This window comes from Lynx canadensis, chromosome E2 (assembly GCF_007474595.2).
Source record: "Lynx canadensis isolate LIC74 chromosome E2, mLynCan4.pri.v2, whole genome shotgun sequence".
NCBI lineage: Eukaryota > Metazoa > Chordata > Mammalia > Carnivora > Felidae > Lynx > Lynx canadensis.
The window spans coordinates 51,054,318-51,074,287 of record NC_044317.1 but is presented as its reverse complement, the minus strand read 5'-3'; the positions used below and the strand labels follow the sequence as shown (position 1 = coordinate 51,074,287).

At 46.1% G+C, this 19,970-nt stretch overlaps 2 protein-coding genes across 9 annotated transcripts in view; one reads left to right on the top strand and one right to left on the bottom strand.

The window, feature by feature from the left end:
* HIF3A (hypoxia inducible factor 3 subunit alpha) overlaps positions 1-1,692 on the bottom strand; it is a 63,560-nt gene extending 61,868 nt beyond the window's left edge. The window contains exon 1 of the mRNA XM_030298040.1: positions 1,422-1,692. The gene's annotated coding sequence lies outside the window, so the exon portion shown is untranslated. The remainder of the gene's footprint in view (positions 1-1,421) is intronic.
* LOC115502547 (insulin growth factor-like family member 3) overlaps positions 1-19,962 on the top strand; it is a 42,867-nt gene extending 22,905 nt beyond the window's left edge. For 3 of the 8 annotated variants that reach the window (XM_030298032.1, XM_030298036.1, XM_030298035.1), the window contains 3 exons: positions 2,527-2,580; positions 2,717-2,984; positions 14,446-14,768. In XM_030298032.1, coding sequence (XP_030153892.1) covers positions 2,527-2,580; positions 2,717-2,984; positions 14,446-14,491 — 368 coding nt within the window. In that variant the 3' untranslated portion in view covers positions 14,492-14,768. Of the gene's footprint in view, positions 1-1,697; positions 1,960-2,526; positions 2,581-2,716; positions 2,985-3,170; positions 3,537-14,445; positions 15,087-19,760 lie in introns of those variants that run through there. The other 5 variants (XM_030298028.1, XM_030298030.2, XM_030298029.1 and 2 more) reach the window with 5 other exon arrangements.
* The last annotated feature ends 8 nt before the right edge of the window (positions 19,963-19,970 follow it).

Here is a 19,970-nt window from a genome sequence, read left to right as displayed (position 1 = left end):
GAGAGAGAGAGAGCATGACAAAATCTCAAGCAGCTCCATGTTCAGCTCAGAGGCCCATGCAGGGCTCGATCCCATGACCCTGGGATCATGACCTGAGCTGAAATCAAGAGTCGGACACTCAACAGACTGAACCACCCAGGTACCCCCAAGTATTCTATACTCTTGATGATCATCTATCTGCTGTTTTGTTCTATTATTGAAAATGGGGTGTTGAAGTCTCCAGCTATTGCTGGATTATCTATCTTTTTTTGTTTGTTTGTTTGTTTAGAACTCAAAACCTTTATTTGCACTGCAAAAGGGAAGAAAAGTGATTGGTAACCGCGTGTGTGATGCAACAGAATTAGTTCTTACCATAGAGAGCAACACATCAGCACTCTAACCACCTACTCTTATAGCTCTGATTTCACAAGAGCATACATACCCAAACATATTTCCCCACACGTGCATGACTAATACTCGCTAAGTTCCAGTGACAATAACTGTATTACACCTAGGTCACTGGTAAAGAACTGAACTATCAGGCCAATATTTTTAAACATTAAAAAAAAAAAAAAGCCCAGAAGGCAGAAAAATCCCAAGGGAAAAAAGTATTGGGGATTTTAAATTTTTTAAGTGAAATTTGTTTAAAATTTTTTTATGTTTATTTACTCTCTCAATAGAGACAGAGAGAGCGTGAATGGGGGAGGAGCAGAGAAAAGGGAGACACAGAAGCTGAAGCAGGCTCCAGGTTCTGAGCCGTCATCCCAGAGCCCGATGTGGGGCTCGAACTCACAAACCGCGAGATCGTGACCAGAGCTGAAGTCAGACTCCCAACCGACTGAGTCACCCAGGTGCCCCAGGCGCCCCAATTTTTAAAATGAAATTTAAAGGGACGAAGGACGTGACAAAAAGCCACTGGTATTACTTTACCAATTCAATAGATGCATCTCAGAAATGACTATTATCGTAAAGGGGTTTCAGATCTTTCCCTGAATTTTTATAAGCAGACCACATCTAGTAAAGGTCCCACCTCCCCAGTTTTGCTTTACTCCCTAAACTGATTTTGGCCAGTAGTTTCCCCTCTAGTACTGGGTCATCTCAGAAGTACCTTAGGGCCACCTCGGTGGCTCAGATGGTTAAGTGTCCGACCCCTGGCTTTGGCTCAGGCCATGATCTCACAGTTCATGAGTTCGAGCCCTGCGTGGGACTCTGCGCTGACAGCACAGAGACGACCTGGGATTCTCTCTCTCCCTCTCTCTCTGCCCCTCTGCCCCCTCTGAAAATAAATAAGTAAACATTGTTTTAAAGAGCACATTAGACACACAAGCTGACAGGTGGGGCCCATCGGGAGTGTCCAGATCCAAAGACCTCAGTTTACCCTAAGCTTCCCTCTACCTGGGCTGCACGCTCGAGTGCCACCTCACATGCCATCCGTTACTTACCGTTAACATTATTATGATCTGCCCTTGAGCCATATGCTCTTCGGATCCTCACAACGATCCATGGGGGGAGAAATCCGCAAACTGTCACTCTCCTCTGGTTCCCTGCCTCGAGTTCATGGAGCCTGCGCCCTTCTGCTAGATCACGTGATGACCGTGAGCAGGGTCCCAAATAGCTCTCCAGAGAGTAAATAAAGTGGTTTGGGACAGAGTTGCTTGAAAGTTCTAAGGATAAGGTACCTGGGAGACACAGAAATGGCAGGTGTTTTGTAGGGGAGGAAACTTGAAACAAATGGAGAAGCCATCCTCTCTGCATCCTCGCTAATGCTGGGGCCACCACGCGGAGGAAACCGCACTCGCTACCTGATATGCGGTAGCCCAGGAGGTGGGGGCTCAGGTTATGGAGGAACAGGACACTTTCCATCTGCAAGTCGTAGAAGATGGACCCAGACCTTTGCCTCCTGTTTTATCCATATGATCTCATGGTTACCTGCCTCTGTGTGCTTTCAAAGCAAGGACAGCTGTGGAATGCGTGAACTTGGTAAAGCACTAACCCGGTCATGTGATTGCATTTATAAACACCCTTGGGTCGCCTCCGTTCTTTCCCATTTCCTGCATCTCTCCAACTCCATCCCTAGTCGGGGAGGGGGGGCGGGCAGAAGTCGCAATACAGGTAAGGGGAGCTCCAAGTCCAAGACCCTTTCAAGCCCAGCCGTATCCCCAAAGCAGCCCTGCACCCAAATTCTCTCCTTGTCAATCTTACCCCAGCTTCCTTCCTCTTCCTTTCCATCCTCTGGATATCTTTAACACCTACCCCACCCCCTCTCCCACCTGGGAAACTCCACTGCATTCTTAGAATCCTAAGCTATGACATCCCAAGTTTTTCTTGCATTCACTCCCCTTTAAAGGGTCCAGGCTGCTCGGACCCAGCTGTCTAGACTCTTACATGCATCAGGAACTAGCCCTTAGGCAGAGGTGGCCCTAAACCCAAGCCTGTAGAGCAAATCTGGAGCCAAGCCTTCCCCATACTGGCCTGCCCTCCCTGAGGCCAGTCAACCCAGTGGCCGCACTCCCGCCCCATCCTCAACCTCCTTTCCCTCTCCTCCAGCTCCTGTGTGTGTATTAGTCTTTCTTCTCCTCCAGCACTCAAAGACTGTCACAGGTGAGTACCAGGATGGGGAAGAATGAAGAGGGACGAGGCTCCCCTTGGGAAGTGGGGTCACGGTTCACAGAGGGCTCCTGGCTGGGGGAGTTAGTGCCGGGACCTCCTTGGGCTCACACCAGCAATCTCTGCCCAGATGCCCCCATGGGCCCAGGGCTGTGGCTATGTCAGCAGGCGCCCAGGTGTGGGGACAAGATCTACAACCCTTTGGAGCAGTGCTGTAATGATGACACCATCCTGCCCCTGAATCGGACCAACCTCTGTGGCCCTAATTGCACCTTCTGGCCCTGCTTTGAGCTCTGCTGTCCTGAGTCCTTTGACCCCAAGAAGTATGTTGTGAAGTTGAAGGTTCTGGGTGTGAAGTCTCGATGCTATTCCTCCCCCATCTCCGGGGACTGTGCCAGGTAAGGACCTTGCCCCTGGCTGAGGAAAAGAGGGTAGGGATGAGGAGAAAGGAGGAAGGGAGTGTGGGTGTCTAGGCCATTCCTTTTGAGGACACCCTGCTCACTTAATCTCCAGCAGTGACTCAAATCTTATCATTCATCCCCTTGTCTGTGCTTCATAATTTATTGGTTCCTCCTTCTTTGCAGCAGAAAGATGTTTTCTCATTTGGAAAGATATTGAAGAAAATAAATTTCCACTAAGGCAGCTTGGAAAGGAAGGCTGGGGCAGGCATCAGCATCTGTGCGATGAAGAGCCTGGGATTTCCACCTTGGAGAGACCTTAGCTGACTGCCACTTGGTTTTCCCAGTGTGCTCCATTTTAACGTCTGCCCATTATCTCTGTCATTGCTCCCTTGTCCTTCGGTCCCTCTGTCCTGATTCACCACCCTTGCTGATACATGTTAATCAATCACCTCACGGAGGTGCCGTGTACCATAGGCACCGTGATTCTTTGGTTGCTCTATGAAACCCCTTTTGCTATTAAATGTCCATGGGATTCTGTTGCAAAAATAATGTGCTCTTCAGACTCGTAACTTCTCTGGAGAAGATTTTCCAGCATGTATCAGACCTGCTTGTACTTCTGTATGGCCTCCTAACTTAAGAGATGTGACAGATGCCAGTAGGCCTATTGGGCAACTCCTAGCTGCTGAGTTCATTATGGTTCAAGTTGCTAATGGCATGTGGGAAAGAGTCTTCATTCTTGCAAGAGCAGAGTAGAAGGATCTAGTAAGGCTCATAGGCTTCACCCTTAGAGATAACGCCCAAGAGAGATTACTACAGTGTTCTGTGTCCAGCCCTTGGGAAAGAGGATTTCTGATTGCCCTAAGTTACCTGAAGGAGTAACAGAAGTGTCATCAAAATGGTGAAATGGAAGTTTTCTACCATCTTCCCCTCAAAGAGCATTGATTTTGACGATCACCTACCATTCAAGAGTTTAGCTCAGCCACTCCACGGTGTTGGTGCCTCAAAATCCTTTTTATTTGGCCAAGCAGCCTTCAGGGAACCTTAAACTGGCACCCTCCCCCATTCCCCCGTGCAAGTGCATACCCCACATAAAAGCCCGCTGAGTCAGAAGCAAATCTAAGTTCCTGATTTCCCTAACAGCCCTTAAGGTCAACAGTCTCCCTTACCCCCCAGGGCCTTCCCCTGGGTGCCCCTTAGATAAGATCCCTGTGGACCTTACCGAAACACTGCCCTTTATGGTTTAAATGGACCAATCTGGCCTTAGCCCAGGGACCCCAAAACATTCCACTCATAGACCTAAATAAAGGCATGTGCCCAGAGTCCTGCCTCTCTCTCTCTCTGCCTGCACCCTGCCTTGACCACCTCATGTGGCCCCTTGCGTCTTGCCATGTACTTCTTCAAGAACCTGTAACAAATTATTTATTTCAATTTCTCTTGTGATCTTTAATTGAACCTTGGCTTACCAGCTAGTTGGCCCTCCATGCTCCGCTTAACAACGGTTAATTTAACAAAGTCGTAACACCCACAAACAAGGCTGCCTTTGTGGAAATCTGGGGTCCAACACAGAAGTTCCAGCACACCACTGGAGGGGAAAGAAAGAAAGAAAGAAAGAAAGAAAGAAAGAAAGAAAGGGAGGGAGGGAGGGAGGGAGGGAGGGAGGGAGGGAGGGAGGGAGGAAGGAAGGGAAAGGAAAGCTAAGATTGGCCACACTGGAAAGGGTAAGAGAAACCATTTCACCCGATTCTCATTACACCTCCCCAAAGGCAGCACAGTTGAGCGCCTGGAGAGACCTTCTCAGGCTGTGGTTTCTCCCATGGGGAAGGTGAGAGCCTGTGAGTAAGCACGTGGCTTCCCCAGCTGTGTGGAATGGTGCCAAAGAGATTAACCTCTTCCTTACCCCATCCAGAAATCAGAGGTGTGCTACATGACTGGGGAACGGGGAGAGGCTGGGAGAAGAGAAGCTAGGGTCTCGAGGGCATAAAGGTGCTACAGATCCTACGAATTACTTTGCACACACCACCAGGAAGCCCACCCGTGAGCTACTAGGGATGCCTCACCTGTAGATCCCTCCAAGTGGCCCACAGGCACCTCCAATCCCGTGTGCATCTCTACCCACCCCCCACACACTCATCCTAGTGCATGCCCCAGGGGGGCAGCCAGTTCACACTGGTTTTGCATACAGCTAGAGAGCACGTGTAGGACACTGTTCCAGCTCTGCAGGATGGGTAGAAGGCACACAAACTTGGGCACTCAGCTCTGCCCAGGAAAAACAAATGGGAGGCTGTCAGCACCTGGCCTGCCTTTGCAGTATCAAGAGAAGGCACCCAATTTTAAGAATTCCACCCAGGGGCGCCTGGGTGGCTCAGTCAGTTAAGCGTCCGGCTTTGGCTCAGGTCGTGATCTCACGGCTCGCAAGTCTGAGCCCGGCTCAGGCTCTTTGCTGACAGCTCGGAGCCTGGAGCCTGGAGCCTGCTTTGGATTCTGTGTCTCCCTTTCTCTCTCTCTCTCTCTCTCTCTCTCTCTCTCTCTCTCTCTCTGCCCTCCCCCTGCTTGCTCGCTCGCTCTCTCTCAAAAATAAACATTGAAAAAAATTTAAAAAAAAATAATTTCACCCAAAGCAGGAACAAGTAGTGTGGAGCAGGAGTATCCATAGAAAAGGTCTAGGGGCACCTGGGTGGCTCAGTTGGTTAAGCGTCTGACTTCGGCTCAGGTCATGATCTCACGGCTCGTGGGTTCAAGCCCCGTGTCGGGCTCTGTGCCGACAGCTCAGAGCCTGGAGCCTGCTTCGGATTCTGTGTCTCCCTCTCTCTCTGCCCCTCCCCCACTTGCGCTCCGTCTCTCTCTCAAAAATAAATGAACTTAAAATAACATTTAAAAAACATAAAAAAGAAAAGGTCTAAGAAAGCCTCAGAATCCCTAACAGGATCGATGGAAGGTATTTCCCAAAGCCAGTCAGTAAGACTGGAAGAGGTGACTGCTTCTTCCAATGCAAAGACAGCAATGCCAGGATTCAAGAGACATGGAAAGTCAAGGAAACAGGACACTGCAAGTGGAACACAATGACTTTCTAGTAACTAGTAACTGACCACAAAGAAATGGAAACCTGCTATTTACCTCCCAAAGAATTCGAAATGGTTGGGCTTTTTTTTTTAAAATTTTTTAACATTTATTCATCTTTCAGAGACAGAGATAGAGCATGAGCAGGGAAGGGGCAGAGACAGGGAGACACAGAATCCGAAGCAGGCTCCAGGCTCTGAGCTGTCAGCACAGAGCCTGACAAGGGGCTTGAACTCACAGACTGTGAGATCATGACCTAAGCCGAAGTCAGACACCCAACTGACTGAGCCAACCAGGTGCCCTGAAATGGTTGTTTTAAAGAAGCTCCATGAGGGGCGCCTGGGTGGCGCAGTCGGTTAAGCGTCCGACTTCAGCCAGGTCACGATCTCACGGTCCGTGAGTTCGAGCCCCGCATCAGGCTCTGGGCTGATGGCTCAGAGCCTGGAGCCTGTTTCCGATTCTGTGTCTCCCTCTCTCTCTGCCCCTTCCCCGTTCATGCTCTGTCTCTCTCTGTCCCAAAAATAAATAAACGTTGAAAAAAAATTTAAAAAAAATAAAATAAAATAAAATAAAAATAAAGAAGCTCCATGAGCTACAAGAAAACACAGAAAGACAATTCAATGAACTCAGGGAAACAATACACTATCAAAGTGAAAAGTCTGACAGAGAAATAGGAATCATAAGAGACAAACAGAAATTCCAGAGCTGAAGAAGTGAATGAATGAAGTGAAAAAAATGAAATAGAGAGCATCAGTGGCAGACATGATCAAGCAGAGGAAAGACTCTGTAAAGTGGTAGACAAGTCAGTCAAAATGATCTAATCAGAGGAGAAAGAAGAAAAAAGAAAGAAAAAGAGTTAAAAAGTTTTTTTTAGGTTTATTTATTTGAGAGAGAGAAAGCACACGTGGGTGTTGGGCAGAGAGAGGGGAGAGAGAGAATCCCAAGCAGGCTCCACACTGTCAGCACAGAGCCCGATGTGGGCTCAAACCCATGAACTGGGGGATCATGACCTAAGCTGAAACCAAGAGTCAGACACTTAGCTGACTGAGCCACCCAGACGCCCCCCAAAAAGAGTTTTAAAAACCTAAACTGTGAGGGGCACCTGGCTGGCTTAGTTTGAGGAGCATGCAACTCTTCATCTTGGGGTCATGAGTTCAAGCCCCACATTGGGGGTAGAGATTGACTTAAAATAAAATTAAAAATTAAAAAAAAAAAAACAACCTTAAAAGCCTAACCTGTGAACAACGGGATGCCAGCAAAACAAAACAAAAAAATGCATCATTGGAGTAACAGAGAGGGAGAAAAGAGCAAAAAGCTTATTTAACAAAATACTGGCTGAGAATTTCCCAAATCTGGGGAGGGATTCAAGCATCCAGGTTCATGAAGCTCCTAACCCACCCCCCAAAATTTCAACCCAAAGACATGTTCTCCAAGATACATTATAATAAAACTGCCTAAAATCAAAGATCAAGAGGGGCGCCTGGGTGGCGCAGTCGGTTAAGCGTCCGACTTCAGCCAGGTCACGATCTCGCGGTCCGGGAGTTCGAGCCCCGCATCAGGCTCTGGGCTGATGGCTCAGACCCTGGAGCCTGTTTCCGATTCTGTGTCTCCCTCTCTCTATGCCCCTCCCCCGTTCATGCTCTGTCTCTCTCTGTCCCAAAAATAAAATAAACGTTGAAAAAAAAATTAAAAAAAAAAGATCAAGAGAATTTTAAAAGCAGCAAGGGAAAAAAACTCCTCACAAATAAGGGAAATTGCCTAAGTCTATGGTGGATTTTTCAGTTTAAACTTTGCAAGCCACAAGAGAATGAGACGACATATTCTACGTTCTGGGGGGAAAACAATCTGCCAAGCAAGAGTACTTTACCCAGCACAGGTGTCCCTCAGAAAAGAGTGAGATAAAGACTTTTTCCTAGACAAACAAAAGCTGAGGGAGTTGATCACCAGTAGATCTGCCTTCAAGAAATGTTGAAAAGAGTATTTCTTTTTTGTTGTTGTTGTTGTTAAGTTTTATTTATTTATTTTTATTTATTTTTTTAATTTTTTTTCAACGTTTTTTTTTTATTTATTTTTGGGACAGAGAGAGACAGAGCATGAACGGGGGAGGGGCAGAGAGAGAGGGAGACACAGAATCGGAAACAGGCTCCAGGCTCCGAGCCATCAGCCCAGAGCCTGACGCGGGGCTCGAACTCACGGACCGCGAGATCGTGACCTGGCTGAAGTCGGACGCTTAACCGACTGCGCCACCCAGGCGCCCCTATTTATCTATTTTTAGAGACAGAGTACAAGTGGGCGAGGGGCAGAGACAGAGGGAGAGAGAGAATCCCAAGCAGGCTCTGTGCTGTCGGCACACAGTCCAACTCCAGGCTCGAAATCAGGAACCGTGAGATCCTGACCTGAGCTGAAATCAAGAGTCAGATCCTTAACCGACTGAGCCACCCAAGTGCCCCGCTTTCACTCATGTTAACTAAACTCAGTGCAGTAGCTATTTGACAATTTATGTAAGTCAAATCATTATGCTGTACACCTTAAGCTTCTACAGTGATGTACGTCAATTATATCTCAGGAAAAGTGGGGGGGGGAATGTAAATATCTTGAGACAGACAGAAATGGAGACACAATATACCAACACCTATGGGATGGCAGCAAAAGCCGTTCTAAGAGGGAATGTGATAAAAGCCAACATTAAGAAAGTAGGATCTCAAGTAAACAACCTAACTTTACACCATAAGGAACAAGAAGAAGATGAACAAACTAAGCTCGAAGTTGGCAGAAGGAAGAAAATAACAAAGATCAGTACAGAAATGAGTGAAATGGAGACTAGAAAGACAATACAAAAAAAAAAAAAAATCAATGAAACTAAGAGTTGGTTTTCCGGAAAACAGACAGACACAACAGACAAACCTTTAGCTGAACAATCAAGAAAAAAAAAAGAGGACTCAAATAAGCAGAAGTATAAATGAATTAAGAGGCATTGCAACTGACACCAGGAAAACACTGTGGTTCTTAAAAGACTACTATGAACAAGTATATGCCAACAATTTGAGTAACCTAAAAGAAATTAATAAATTCCTAGAAACATACAACCTACCAAGACTTAATCGTGAAGAAAGAGAAATGATGAAGAGACCAATAATGACCTGATGGTTTCACTGGTGAATCCTAGCAAACATTGAAAGAAGAATTAACACCCATCCCTCTCAAATTCTTCCAAAAATCTGAAGGAGAGGGAATTATTTCCGAACTCATTTTACAAGGCCAGTGTTGCCCTGATACCAAAACCAGACAAGGACACTAACAGAAAATTACAGATCAATATCCCTGATGAAACAGATGCAAAAATCCTCAACAAAACATCAGCAAGTTGAATTCAACAACACATAAAAAGCGGGCACCTGGGTGGTTCAGTCAATTGAGCCTCTGACTCTTGATCTTGGGTCATGTCACAGTCTCACGGTTGGTGAGTTCCAGCCATACATCTCGCTCTGTGCTGACGGCACAGGACCTGTTTGGGATTCTCTCTCTCTCTCTCTGCCCCTCCCCACTCACACACTCTCTCTAAATAAATAAATAAACTTAAAAAAAAAACACACACATAAAAAGAATCACACACTATGACCAAATAGGATTTTTTTTTTTAGGTTTTATTTAAGTAATCTCTACACCCCACGCAGGACTCGAACCCATGACCCAAGATCAAGAGTTGCGTGGTCTTTCAGCTGAGCCAGCAAGGCGCCCCAGATGGGATTTATTTTTGCACTGCAGAGGTGGTTCAACATACACGAGTAAAAGATGTGATGCGCCACAGTAACAAAATGAAGGACAAAAAAGGGTAGATATGCATACTTACACACACACACACACACACGCAGAGAGAGATTTCTAAGAGAACCTCCGGTAGGAATGGTGGTTCAACAGGGACACAGGTATCAAGACAATGTGGAGGTCCTCTCACGGAGGACTTAAAGGGATGATTCTGAAAAGAGCCGTTTCCGTCTTGCAAGATGCCATGCAGTGTGGTTTCCGGAGCCAAGAGACTGAGACGGAGACTGAGACACCCTTAGAACACATTTGCGGAATGTGGTCTTAATTTTCTGTGGCTCTTTCCTCTTATTTTCACGGGAAATGTATTTGTGGCAGAATTCCGTGTAGGGAAGATACAGGCAGTTCCTTTCCTCGACACATTTGTTGATCTGTCAACAGTGTGTAATGCCAAGTAAACCAGACCAAGCGGATTCACAGCGTGGTGGAAAGACAAGAGACACTGAGAGGCCATCTGCGAAATGACATACAATGAAGACAGTGGAGGCAGTGACAATGGGGGGGGGAGGGGCTCTCAAGGTAGGGCAGGAGAGGGAATCTGGGGGACCAAGTGCTTTTTCGTTCTGAGGAACAGGTGAGAGAACATTCTGGGCAGAGGAAGCAGCAAGTGAGGAGGCCCTCAGATGAGAAAGGAAGACTGGACATCGGGAGAGCTAAGAGGAGGCCAAATACACTGCTGAGGGACATGATTAGGCAGGGCCTTCTAGGATGATGAAGGGTTTGCCTGACTTCCAAAAGGCAATGGGACACCAGTAAAGGCGTTCAGGTGGAGTGAAGCGGCCATTCTGGCTGCCGTGCGCGGGTAAGATGTGAGCAGTAGAGTATTGCCAGCGTGAATGGGTTCGAGGAGCCTCGGCAATTATTGAGGCGGTTGTGCATGGCTTGTTTGAATCCGGGGCAGAGGTGACAAGGAGGAAGTGCCAGTGGACCCAGAAAGAATTAGCACTGAAGAAAAAAGGGGGCGCCTGGGTGGCTCAGTCGGTTGAGCGTCCGACTTCGGCTCAGGTCATGATCTCGCGGTCCGTGAGTTCGAGCCCCGCGTCGGGCTCTGGGCTGACGGCTCAGAGCCTGGAGCCTGCTTCCGATTCTGTGTCTCCCTCTCTCTCTGTCCCTTCCCTCCTCTCGAGCTCTCGCTCAAAAAGAAATAAACATTAAAAAAGACAAGGACTCATGTCGCAGCTTAACTTAATAGAGAAATTTGTAGTATTTGCAGGTTATCACAAACTTTGTTTGTTTGCTATAATAGCAGCAAACATTTACCAAACCACCAGGTTCTTGGCTGCAGGAGTCCTCATTATCAGGGTTCATTATCTGAGTCTTGCAATTACCAGATTGCATGGGGAAATAAAAGCTGTTGTCACAAAAATATGAAACTGACCCTTAATGCAGTAGTCCCCACCAGCACGTATGTCCCTGTTTACCACTAGTGTGAATCCTCTCTCATCACAGAAACTTCCTTATAGGCCAGCCTCTCTGTGACCCTCTGATGCAAGGTGAAATTGCAGATCTTACAAAAGACGCTTGGTTACAAAAAGTCTTTGAAAGCGAAGTGGGGGGGAGGGGTGGGGAAAGTGATGGAATCCCACCCAAATCCCTTGACCAACTGGGATCTGACAGAGACAGACCAGTTAACTTTTTTTTAAGTTTATTTATTTATTTTGAGAGAGAGAGAGAGACAGTATGAGTGGGAAGGGGCAAAGAGAGAGAGAAAGGAGAGAGAGAGAATTCCAAGCAGGCTCCTTGCTGTCAGCATGGAGCCCAATGTGGGGCTCGAACTCATGAATCTTGAGATCATGACCGGAGCCAAAGTCAGAGACTCAACTGAATGAGCCGCCCAGGCACCCTGACTAGTTAACTTTTGAATAAACTATCATCCACAAGGATGATGGCATGATGAGCCTTCAAAAAAGTATGATACAGAGATCAAAGGAGTAAGAGAGGTCTCTGGAGACCTCGTCAGCACCCTAGAATAATTTTCCAAAAATTAAGTTTATGACTTAGGTTATAAAAGCTAGACGTGAAATAATTTTGTAGGAAAAATTCTAATCTATCACCCTCCTCCCCCACCAAAAAAAAAAAAACCCATCATTTGATTCATTGTTTATTTGAAGAATGAATCTCATACTGCTGTTATAATCTAAATTTTGTTCAGTTAAAGATAGGCCTATTTTTAAAATAAAGGTTTTTTTTCCCCAATTTTTTTATGGTGGTAAAATACAAATAACATAAAATTTGCCACCTTATCTGTTTAAAAGTGTACAGTTCAGTGACATTAGGTACATGCATGCTGCTGTGTGACCATCACCAAACAAAAAAACAGAGGGGGATAAAATTATATGATCATCTCAACAGATAACAGAAAAAGCATTGGACAAAATTCAACACTCTTTCATGGTTTAAAAAAAAACAACAACTCTCTGGGCAGCTGGGTGGCTCGGCTCGTTAAATGTCTTTTTTTTTTCTACGTTTTATTCATTTTTTGAGAGAGACAGACAGACAGATTGCAAGTGGGGGAGGGCCAGAGAGAGAGGGAGACACAGAATCCAAAGCAGGCTCCAGGCTCGGAGCTGTTCAGCACAGAGCCCGATGTGGGGCTTGAACTCATGAACCACGAGATCATGACCTGAGCTGAGGTCTGACGCTTAACCGACTGAGCCACCCAATGCACCCCAAGTGTCCAACTCTTGATTTTGGCGCAGGTCATGATCTCACAGTTCATGGGTTCGAGCCCTGCATAGGGCTCTGCATTGACAGTGCAGAGCCTGCTTGGGATTCTCTCCCTCCCTCTTTCTTTGCCCCTTCCCCACCCCCCTTCTCTGAAAATGAATAAATAAACTTAAAACTCTCAACACATTAGGAATGGAGGGAATATACCTCAACATAATGAAGGCTGTAAATTACAATCCCAGGGATAACATCCCATTCAATAGTGAAAGGTTGAAAGCTTCTAAGATCAAGATCATGACAAGGATGCTCACTCTTACCACTTCATTTCAACGGAGTACCAGAAGTGCTAGCCAGAGCAATTAGGCAAGAAAAAGAAATAACGGGCATCCAAACCAGAAAGGAACAAGTAAAATGGTCTCTGTGGATGCCATGACCTCATATATAGAAAACCCTTTTCTTCATTTTTACCAATACAACTTATCACTACATGTCTATTTTGTGTACTTAAAGCTATCTGCAGTAGACCCTTCAACAACACGGATTTGAACTGCACGGGCCTACCTACATGTGGGTTTTTTTTTATAGTACTATAAAATTTATACAGTACTATAAATTTTTTTTACAGACATTATAAATGTATTTTCTGTTCTTCATGATTTTTTTTCTACTTTAAAAAATTGTTTTAATGTTTATTTATTTTTGAGAGAGAGAGAGAGAGAGCACAAGCAGAGGAGGGGTAGAGAGAGAGGGAGACACAGAATCTGAAGCAGGCTCCAGGCTCTGAGCTGTCAGCCCAGAGCCCAATGTGGGGTTCGAACTCACAAACCACGAGATCATGACTTGAGCTGAGGTCGGACGCTTAACCCATTGAGCCACCCAGGCGCCTCTTCTTCATGATTTTTTTTAATGACATTTTCCTGTCTCTAGCTTATTTTATTGTAAGAATACAGTCTATAATACAATGAACATACAACATATGTGTTAACTGTTTATGTTATGAGTAAGGTTTCTCAGTCAACCACAGGCTATTAGCAGTCGAGTTTTGGGGACATAAAAGTTATACATGATTTTTGACTGCACAGGGGGTTGGCATCTCACCCCTGCATTGTTCAGGGGGCAAGTGTAGTTACATTCTGGAACTGAGTCTTTTTTTCTTTTCTAAGTTTATTTACTTATTTTGAGAGAGGGAGAGCGCACAAGGAGGGGAGGGGCCGAGAGAGACGGGGAGAGAATCCCAAGCAGGCTTACCAACTGCGAGATCGCGACCTCAGCTGAAACCAAGAGTCAGACGCTTAACTGACTGAGCCACGAGCCAGCCCGGGAACTGAGTATTAAAAAGCCAGTCTTCAGAATTTTTAAAGGAGGAAGCCATAAAGGAAGTAGAGCTACAGGGGGAAAGATTGCATTCTGCACTAGAAATCGGTTAAAAATCTCCTTCAATAGGGGCCCCTGGGTGGCTCAGTCAGTTAAGTGTCCCACTTCCACCCGGATCATGATCTCACAGTTCATGAGTTCAAGCCCCGTGTTGGGCTCTGTCCTGACAGCTCAGAGCCTGGAGCCTGCTTGGGATTCTGTGTCTCCCCTCTCTCTGCCCTTCCGCCACTCAAACTCAGTCTCTCTCTCTCTCTCTCTCACACACAAGTAAACATTAAAAAATATTTTTTTTAAATCCCTTTTGGTAAGGTAACGTTCTCTTTTGGTCAATATATTCTATCCTTGCAGTGTTATTTCAACAAAGTGGTCCTGGACATATTCCAAGCATTCATAAACGGTTGCTACGTCCTGTGTCAGCAAGAAACTCGTAATTGTGCGTAGCTTTCTTACATTAATATCTCAGTGCTTTGGCAGTAATGGCAAAAATAGAATTTCTGTATTCTTAAGGACCATAAATGTTTGTTTTTGTTTTTTTAAGGAAACATTTTCCATCTGATGAAATACAAAGCCCAAGTTTCTGCTAGTATTCATACTTGAACCAATATATTGAGGCTTGCTTCACTTAAATCAATATACGAATGAGGCCGCCAGTCGGTTGACTACACTGATCTGGAGGCTGAGGACCCAGGTCTGTGGTCCCAGGGACACCTGATGGACAGAAGTGCAGCGTGACCACCGACCTGCCTGCAGGCCCCGGCAGAGGTCTGTCCCTGCCACCTCCTCCGTTCAGCTCCAAGTAACACTGACCCAGGAGGCATTTTGTTGAGCAAATCTGAGAAACCGCGAAAGACCGTATCACGGGTACTTTCCTATTGTTTTCACAGCCCACGAATCGGAATCTATGTTCTGTAAAGGTTGACACGGAGTCACGTGGATTCTTGATCAGTTACCACCACCAGCATTTGGGAGAAGCAGAAACTCTCTTCTCCAGAAATAGGGACCCGCTGGGCTCATGTTTTAAATAGAGTGTTTTTTTCCTTCACGAAAATGAGGCCCAGATGCTCACAGGGCGTCTCCCACACCTGCCGGTAAATGGGGGAAGAGCCAGAAGAGGCTGCAGGGGTGTTGCTTCTCCCCAGGGACTCAGCGCCTCCTTCTGGTGAGAGATTTAAAGAACACCAGGCAGGACCAGGGAGAGCCCTGCTGGCCGGTCTGGGAGCAACCCCACCTGGGTTCTGAGTGTCTGGTTCTTCCTTTCCTTTATAAGAAATAGAGAAATCTGGGGCATCCGGGTGGCTCAACTTGGGCTCAGGTCATGATTTCGCAGTTTATGAGCTCGAGTCCCGCATTGGGCTCTCTGCGGTCAGTGCCGAGCCTCCTTCCGATCCTCTCTCCCCCTCTCTCTCTGCACCTCCCCTCTCTCTATTAAAAATAAATAAGCATTAAAAAAAAAAAGAAATAGAGAAATCCTACAGAAATACACAAGTAAATCATAATGTGAGGAAAGCTTCCAGGAAGGTTTGAGTGCTGAGACCTACCTTTCCCAAATTTTTATAAGCTTACGCATTACAAAAATGAGTACACAACAGAATAGAAACATGGAGAGAAATATCCTTAGAATAGGAATGCCTCTCCTGGGAGCTGACTAGCTTTTAAAATCTAGATCCGGACGACAATCCAAACCAGAGACTATGACTCAGGGGAAGGGAAATAGGTCCCAGAGAAAGGGATTCCTTAAGTCACTGGCTTGCCTCTGAATGTGGTTTAGATCCTTCCATTGTTTGATCAGATTTTTCTCTCCCTTTTCCCAAGTGTTTAGAACTTGAGTGGATTGAGAAAGGGGGGAGGCAGGGAGTAAGATTCCAAAACCCCTTAACCCAAGCTTGCGGGGACAGTGCAGAGCCGGCTTGGGATTCTCTTTCTCTCCCTCTCTCTCTGCCCCTCCCCTGCTCACACTGTCTCTGTCTCTCTCAAAATAAATAAATAAACTTAAAAAAAAAAATCTTGGGGCGCCTGGGTGGCTCGGTCGGTTAAGCGTCCGACTTCGGCTCAGGTCATGATCTCACGGTCTGTGAGTTCGAGCCCCGCGTCGGGCTCTGTGCTGACAGCTCGGAGCCTGGAGCCTGTTTCAGATTCTGTGTCTCCCTCTCTCTCTGACCCTCCCCTGTTCATGCTCTGTCTCTCTCTGTCTCAAAAATAAATAAACGTTAAAAAAAATTAAAAAAAAAATCTTTTAGGTGTTAAAAGAGAAAATTATAGCTTTGAGTTATACTTCATTAAATATGAATGTGATCTTCCTTGCTTTGCTTTATATTACATTTACCCCATGTATCGGTATTTATAGCTATGTATTCAGCTTTCTTTGTCTTTTTTTAAACAACCAGAGATATTTCACAGAATTTATCTTATTCACATATTGTGATAACCAATGTGTCTGGTCTTATATAAGGCATTTAACTTTTTTCTACATAGTATGATTTTTCTTGTTGTTTTTTTTTTAATGTACTTACTTTTCTTGAATAGACCGTATCTGTGGGTCTGTGTGTGCACGCGTATGCTCACACAAATGCACACGTCTTTTACCTTTTTTCTCCACTATGATTATTTGGAAACATACTATCTGTTCTTTTATTCCGTGGGTTGCTATATACAAATGCCTCACAAAGGTAATAAAACACAGTTCTCCCTTTCTTTATCAATAGAAAATGGAATAGTAACTATACCTCTTTCCTGACCTGCACCCATAATCTCAAACCCCAATATCAAGCTTTAAAATTGGAAAACTTTGCAGTTATATTTACTATTTTAATTTATCCCAATATTTCAGTATTCTGTTTTTGAACATCTAATGATCAACACACTGATGTTCTGTAACCCATCAGTATCAGGCACCGTGATAAACTGGGGTCAATTCTCAGCTTCAAGGACTGCCCACCACTAGACAATCTGCCTGTAAGTTTCTTTTTTTTTTTAAGATTTTATTTTATTTAAAAAAAAATTTTTAATGTTTATTTTGAGAGAGAGAGAGAGAGAGAGAAAGAGTCAGAGCACGAGCAGGGGAGGAGGAGAGACAGAGAGACACAAAATCCGAAGCAGGCTCCAGGCTCTGAGCTGTCAGTGCAGAGCCTAACGCGGGGCTCAAACCCACAGACCGCAAGATCGTGACCTGAGCCGAAGTCCAATGCTCAACCGACTGAGCCACCCAGGAGCCCCTTAAGATTTTATTTTTAAGTAATCTCTACACCCTATGTGGGGCTCGAACCCACAACCCCGAGATCAAGAGTCGCACGCCCCACCGACCGAGCCAGCCAGGCGCCCCTGACTGTAAGTTTCCTAATTCACACAACTGAAGAGTGGTTTTGCATGGAGTCCAAAATCAAGATGTGTAAGGACCCGTCCTCCCATCCTAACTTCCGGAAGGCTTACAGCAACTTGTGGAGTCCAAAACAATTCTGTGACACAGCAGGAATGTGTGAGATTAGCATAATAACAAGATGAACCAAAGTGTAAGAAATTCAATTAAGCATCCAACCACCCACCTCCAGCATCCGCTCCAGGTGTGGCCTCCCCCCCCCCCCCCCAGTCCAACATCAACTTTTTCTCGTTTTAAGCCTTGCAAGTGACATACCTCTGTTTCTTGGTTTGTCTGTAAGGCTCCCTTCTTCCTTCTCATTTTTATGAGCTATTTGTAATTTTTTTTTAGGACTAATGGCATTTATGACCATTTCCCCCCTACGTTTGTTTTTTCTCTATTTTTTTTCACCCAGGCAAAGCAATACAATGTCCTACACCTTCAGTTAGTTTAGCTCATTAAAGTCAGTTTGGGATGCCTGGGTGGCTCAGTCGTTAAGCATCTGACTTCAGCTCAGGTCATGATCTCACAGTTGGTGAGTCCGAGTCCCCTGTCGTCGGTTGAGCATGAGCCTTGCATCGGGTGAGCTCCAGGCCTGCATTGGGTAAAAACACGGGCCCCAGGTGAGCCCCACTACCCTCTCTCCCTCCTTCTCTCTCTCTCTGCCCCTCGTTCACTTGCACCCTCTCTCTCTCGAACCAATCAATCGATCAATAAATAATGTCAGTTTGGAAAAACAATTTGTATTCAGCAAGATCTTTCTTTTTTTACGCCGTCTATAAACGTTACTGGACTAGTTGTATCTTTGGGGCAGAGACTTACTCATTAGGCCACTTGCTGGTGCTGAGCTGGCCTGTTTTACTTGCCACTTGCTCCCGCATTTAGATAAAAATAAGCTCTGATGAATTTTTCCCCGTGGCATGACATTTCTCTCGCAAGAGTCTTTGCAGAACACTTGTCCTGGTCATAATCCAGCATCAGCTACCTTCTATTTGCGCTCGGTCTCGAATTTCTGGCTCATCACGGGCTTTTTTCGGTCTCGGATTTTGAAACATCTGTTCTGGTTTATTTATGCTCATGGACCAATGCACCATTCCAAACCAGCAGAGAGCTTCTCTGAGCACAGGGAGGGATTGTGCTTCCCAAGCTTCCCGACCACGTGAGGCAGATGAGGGGGATGAAGATTGCAGATGGCATCTCCCCCTCGGGTTTCTGCCCCTCCCGAACCCTAGATTCACACCTGAGCTCCCTCGATCCTGAATGATGCTCCTGGCCAATCTCGTTCTAGGGCCAGATCTGAAAGCTCCGGGTTATTTTAGGTTTTGTTTTTCTCCGTCCTTTCTTTTTCCCTTTCCTTGTTGGAACTTAATATTCTCTTAATGAAATTCATCTTACATTTGTTGTTGTTCTTCCCCTGTAAATTTCCAGCTTCCAGACACGGGATGGATAGTAGTAATTCCAGTCATGTCCTAGGAAATGCCGAATGAGGACCCGTAGCAGGGCAATAAGATGAGTTCAAGGCCAGCCATGATAAATGAGAGTAACTTATTATTTTTCTATTGAAATGTTTATGTATTTATTTTTGAGAGAGAGAGGACAGAGGATCGGAAGAGTTCTCTGCGCTGACGGCAGTGAGCTGATGTGGGCGGGGCTTGAACTCAGGAAGTGTGAGATCATAACCTGAGCTGAAGTCTGACGCCCAACCGACTAAGCCAGCCAGGTGCCCTATAGCTCTTATTTTTAGGAATGGGCCTCACAGTTACTATCAGGACGCAGACACCTGTCAGTTTCTCTGACTGGAGCTGCTCCTCCCTGGTCCGTGCTCAAAGCAGCCCCGCACCTCACCCAATGCCCGCCGGGGGCACTCTGGTCCCATTCGTCCAGTCCAGACCCACTACCTGTGACTTGGGCTCACCCCTTGCCAGAGCCTCTCACGGTAAGGGATGTGTCCCTCTCCCACATCATCTGTGAAGTCCACATAGGCACCTGGAACCTCGAGACTGGGATGGGAATTTTACTCAGTTGGATCCAGGGGATTCAGGGTGCCCATGCTGAAAACACGTGCAGGTGAACACACACACACACACACACACACACACACACACACACACACAATCGCCCCTGTCTCACAGATTCTGGATTCTAGAATATGGGAGCCAGATCTCCCTTTATATACCTTCTCAGCACACCCATGATAGTATTAACCTCTAGCCCATACCTGGCAGAGAAATGAATCTGAGGAGGAGCAGGAGGTGAAGACCACCCACTCCCTTTTAAGAGGGAGGTATGGGCAGATCAGCTAGCGATTGTGGCCTCCATGACACTGGTCATGGGGAAGCAAGAGGGATTTGGTGGCCTTGTCCTCCCCCAATACCTACACAGCATCCCACCAAGGCTGCCCCCCCACCCGGGGCAAATCTAGACTGAGGAGGGGGTCTCCACTTAAAAGACACACAGGTCCTGACCTCCCAAGAATCCTTCTCCATTTCTGCCCTAAACAGACGTCAAGCAGGGATGCTCATCTGACAAACCCCACCCCTGGAGGAGGGGACAGCGAGTGACCTTCACCTTAACCATGAAGTAATTCTGGGAGCCTAAGGCTGGGGCAGCATTGCTTGGAGCAGACTGTGGATGAAGTTTACACAGTGCTGCATGGAGTCAGAACTCGTCCCCCCATCTCATGTGTGGCTGGCACAACACTAGGTGAGTGC